At 44.3% G+C, this 3632-nt stretch overlaps 1 protein-coding gene across 1 annotated transcript in view; it reads right to left on the minus strand.

Moving 5' to 3' along the window:
* Positions 1–3632, minus strand: part of LOC103358695 (glutaryl-CoA dehydrogenase, mitochondrial-like) — a 10994-nt gene that overhangs the window by 1903 nt on the left and 5459 nt on the right. Inside the window, exons 9-10 of the mRNA XM_008283759.1 lie at positions 3533–3627; positions 3058–3300 (exon numbers count right to left, since the gene is read on the minus strand). Coding sequence (XP_008281981.1) covers positions 3227–3300; positions 3533–3627 — 169 coding nt within the window. The 3' untranslated portion in view covers positions 3058–3226. The remainder of the gene's footprint in view (positions 1–3057; positions 3301–3532; positions 3628–3632) is intronic.

Genomic DNA, 3632 nt, shown 5'->3' on the forward strand with positions numbered 1-3632 from the left:
TTTAAATCATAGCTGATCCTTAACCTGCCCCACAAAGGTTGCACTCGTCATACCCACAAATCCCACATCGGGAATCGTAATCCTGTATTTTTTTTGTGCAGTCAGAGAATTAGCACGTCTGTCCCCGCTGACTGCATGAAAAGATTGTCATCTGAGCCCCGTCACGAGGACGACTCGTTCTGACAGAGCTCATAACCCACCGAGGTCGTAATCCAGACGAATGTTTGCGATGAAAAGCCTCCTAATTATTCTAGTATTAGCTGATGTAGCAGCTGGATGAGAAAATGTGAGAGAGACGGTGGGACACAGCAACCCTCTTCACAATTAGGCTCATTTCACGTAACAAGGGAAGCATCTCATCAGCCTCCATCACCGCTGACAGGAAGGACGCAGACGGCGAAGGCCTTTTGGGGTACAATTAGTCACAGTGAGTCACATCTACAAGAACATAAAAGATGAAAGGCTATTGGTCAGAAGTCATTTCCTTATGTAAGCAGCATGTAGAACATGCCTGGGCATCATGTATGGCCGGGGGATTTGTCGGTTCTTAATTCCCTCCGCTTCAAAGTGGCAGCGGCAGACATGCAACAAGGCCGGAGAGGATGGAGGTCTTTATCTGCCCGGCGGCCCGTCCACCCTCACATCCCTGATGGGTTTAAAAAAAACAGCAACCAGGAGATTATCTGCTCAGAACATTTTGTAGAGTTCCTAATTGTCCTGGATGTAAAGTGGAAATAGAAATGAAGGAACAGTGTGAGTACAAGCAGGAGGATGCACATTTATTATTCAGTATGCTGTGGTGATAATACATCATTACCCCCTTGGAAGTTTGTGAAATAGAGTTTTTACCGCTGTTTGGATGCAGATCTGGACTCTGATTTGGCCCCTTTATGATATTATGAAGCCCTTCCTATGTAGCTTGGGGTGATTGTCCTGCTGGAAAACAAATCTTCACCTGGATGGCAGGTTGTTTTTTTTGCAGACTGCACTGAGCTTTCCTCCAGCATTTCACAGTATTTTTCTGTTCTCTCACCAGAAACGCACTCATGGCATGATGCTGCCACCTCCATGCTTCACACTTGGGATACTGTGTCTGTGATTATGGAGTTTAATCTGATGGCCAAAGTGATGGTGGAACTAATGATGGCTCAGTTCCATTAAGTGTCACCGTAAGTCATGACAGTGAACCAGCATTTATAAAAGCAGGACTAACCATAAGTGGAATGCAGCCATTAGAAAGGAAAGAAAGGGTCGAGGCTAGAAACTTCATCTACCTGAGCTTTGGACACCCTTTGGGCACCTGGATTAAAAAAAAAAATATTTAAACAATAAAACAGCAGCTTCACTCCCTGTAGACGGGCTTCGATAGAATCACAACGGTCAGGAATGCAGTTCAGATCAAAATGAACGCATCCTCACTGCTCAGACTGTCAGGCGTGGCTGCTTGTGTAATCCCATAGCAAGACCATCTCTAGTTTTAAGATTGCATTTCTTTGTCTCTCACATAAAGCATCGAGTTAGCTGATATCGCACATCCAGTCTCTCCAAAACGAGCCTCTGTTGTTGTATTCGTAAGAGTTTGGTACCAATACAGCAATGGGAAAATACTACAGTAAAAGTACAGAAGTATTAACATGTAAGTAAAGTATTGAAGTAAAACTAGTGGTTTTATATTATTTCATGAGATCAGATTCATAACAGTGAAGCTTCAGTGTGTCAGCAGCATGTGGAGCTAGTTTGAACCACTTTGTTTAGTCATTTGGTGAAGCTGTTAACATGTGAGACTGGTTGGAAATCACTAGTGTCTCTAACTATGTGTTGCATTTTAAAAGCTTGAGCTGCAGTTTTCTGTCTAAACCCTCCAATTTAAGTGTAGCAGTGCCTGTAGTTTTATATTCTTTACACGTGTGGTGTCATAAATGAGAAGATAGAAAGAAAACCCGAGCATTCAGTGCTTTTGCAGACGATGCAGCCGATAACCCTCTCCTCGCCGCCGTTTTTGATGGATTTACTGTAATACAAAACCGCACTCAGCATCAGCCCGACCCAGACACTGCGGCAAAGTCACTGAAGCTGATACCTGCAGTGACGGAGCTGCATCAGTGCCATAGGATGATGAAAAAGCAAACGATGCTGATTAAAACGGGCTTTAAGCTCCTACGATTCCCCCGCAGTTAGAGCTGATTATTCCATAAAGAGTTGAAGTCAATAAGCTGCGGGTCTTCTTTATGTCTGCATCCTCGGGATCAGGACCGGCTCTGTGGGGAGGACAGTTGGACTTTTACAACAGGTGCGGTGGATGTTATATAAAGTCAATCTGCTCCATACGTTTTTCTGATTAGGCCCATGTGCTCTGCGGATTTTTGAACAAGCAGGATCAGTTCATCAGATCGTCTGCTTTCCGCAAAGTTTCTTTCCTCAATACGGTTCGTATAAATAATAGATCAAACAAAGTGAGAGTGAAACCCCCTCCGAACAATAACAGGACACCTCATGGAGCTGGTACAGTCCTAAATATGAGATCCTTTATTGATCATTACTGCAGCAAAGGAGGTGGTGGAAAGTACTTTCAAGTGTTTAATAGCTCCATCCATCCATCAGTCCATTATCTACACACCGCTTAATCCTCACTAGAGTCATGGGGGGCTGGAGTCTATCCCAGCTGACTCAGGGTGAAGGCAGGTTCACCTGGACAGGTAACCAGTCTACGGACAGACAACCAAGCACACCTATGGACAATTTAGAATCACCAATTAACCTCAACATGTTTCTGGACTGTGGGAGGAAGCCGGAGAACCCGGAGAGAACCCACGCTGCACATCACTCTTCTTCAGACACTTTTTTGAAAATATTTATTTATTCAAAGCTTTCATCTTTGCTCTCTGGCAAACCAACAAATTACATCTAGAGGCTGTAAAGTGCTAAAAGTAGTCACCACGGTAACAATCGTAGCTGTAAGATGAGCTCTTACACATTTAAGACAAAACAACTTTACAGAAGAGTAGAAAAAGTAGAAAAATAGTCCTCTTTAGGTTGAAATTGCATTAAATATTCAACAATTTTCTCTCTAAATAAAGCATTTCAATAGATTTTCTACAAACCTGAGAGAACACAATCATCTCTCTTACATAGATGACAGTTCATAGAAGTTATCTGAAATCTGCTTGTGATTTAACAGAGCTGAGATGTGAGTTGATTTTTTGAGTCCAGCAGAAGGAAGTCAGATCTATTTGTCCGCAGTGAAGGACTGCAGCCCCGTGATGACTCTGCCCAGGATCAGCGCATGGATGTCGTGAGTACCTGCAGGAGGAGACAGTCGGTGAGATTCAGGCGGAGATACAACCGGTGGGGTTTAACTGATTGTCTGGAGACCACTGAGGTGCACCACAGAGCGCCACAGGAGGTCTTTCCTAAACGTGGCGATCAGACTGTAAATCGTCTCCCTTCTGCAGGAGGGATACGGAATTAACGGACTTATTCAATTTCATGTGCGACGTTATCGGACTTGTGTATCGACCCTCCACCTCCTCACCTTCGTACGTGTTGACAGACTCCAGGTTCATGACGTGGCGGATGATGTGGTACTCGTCGGAGATGCCGTTCCCTCCCAGCATGTCTCTGGCCTGCCTGGC

Source organism: Stegastes partitus, unplaced genomic scaffold (genome assembly GCF_000690725.1).
Source record: "Stegastes partitus isolate 25-593 unplaced genomic scaffold, Stegastes_partitus-1.0.2 Scaffold326, whole genome shotgun sequence".
Taxonomy (NCBI): domain Eukaryota; kingdom Metazoa; phylum Chordata; class Actinopteri; family Pomacentridae; genus Stegastes; species Stegastes partitus.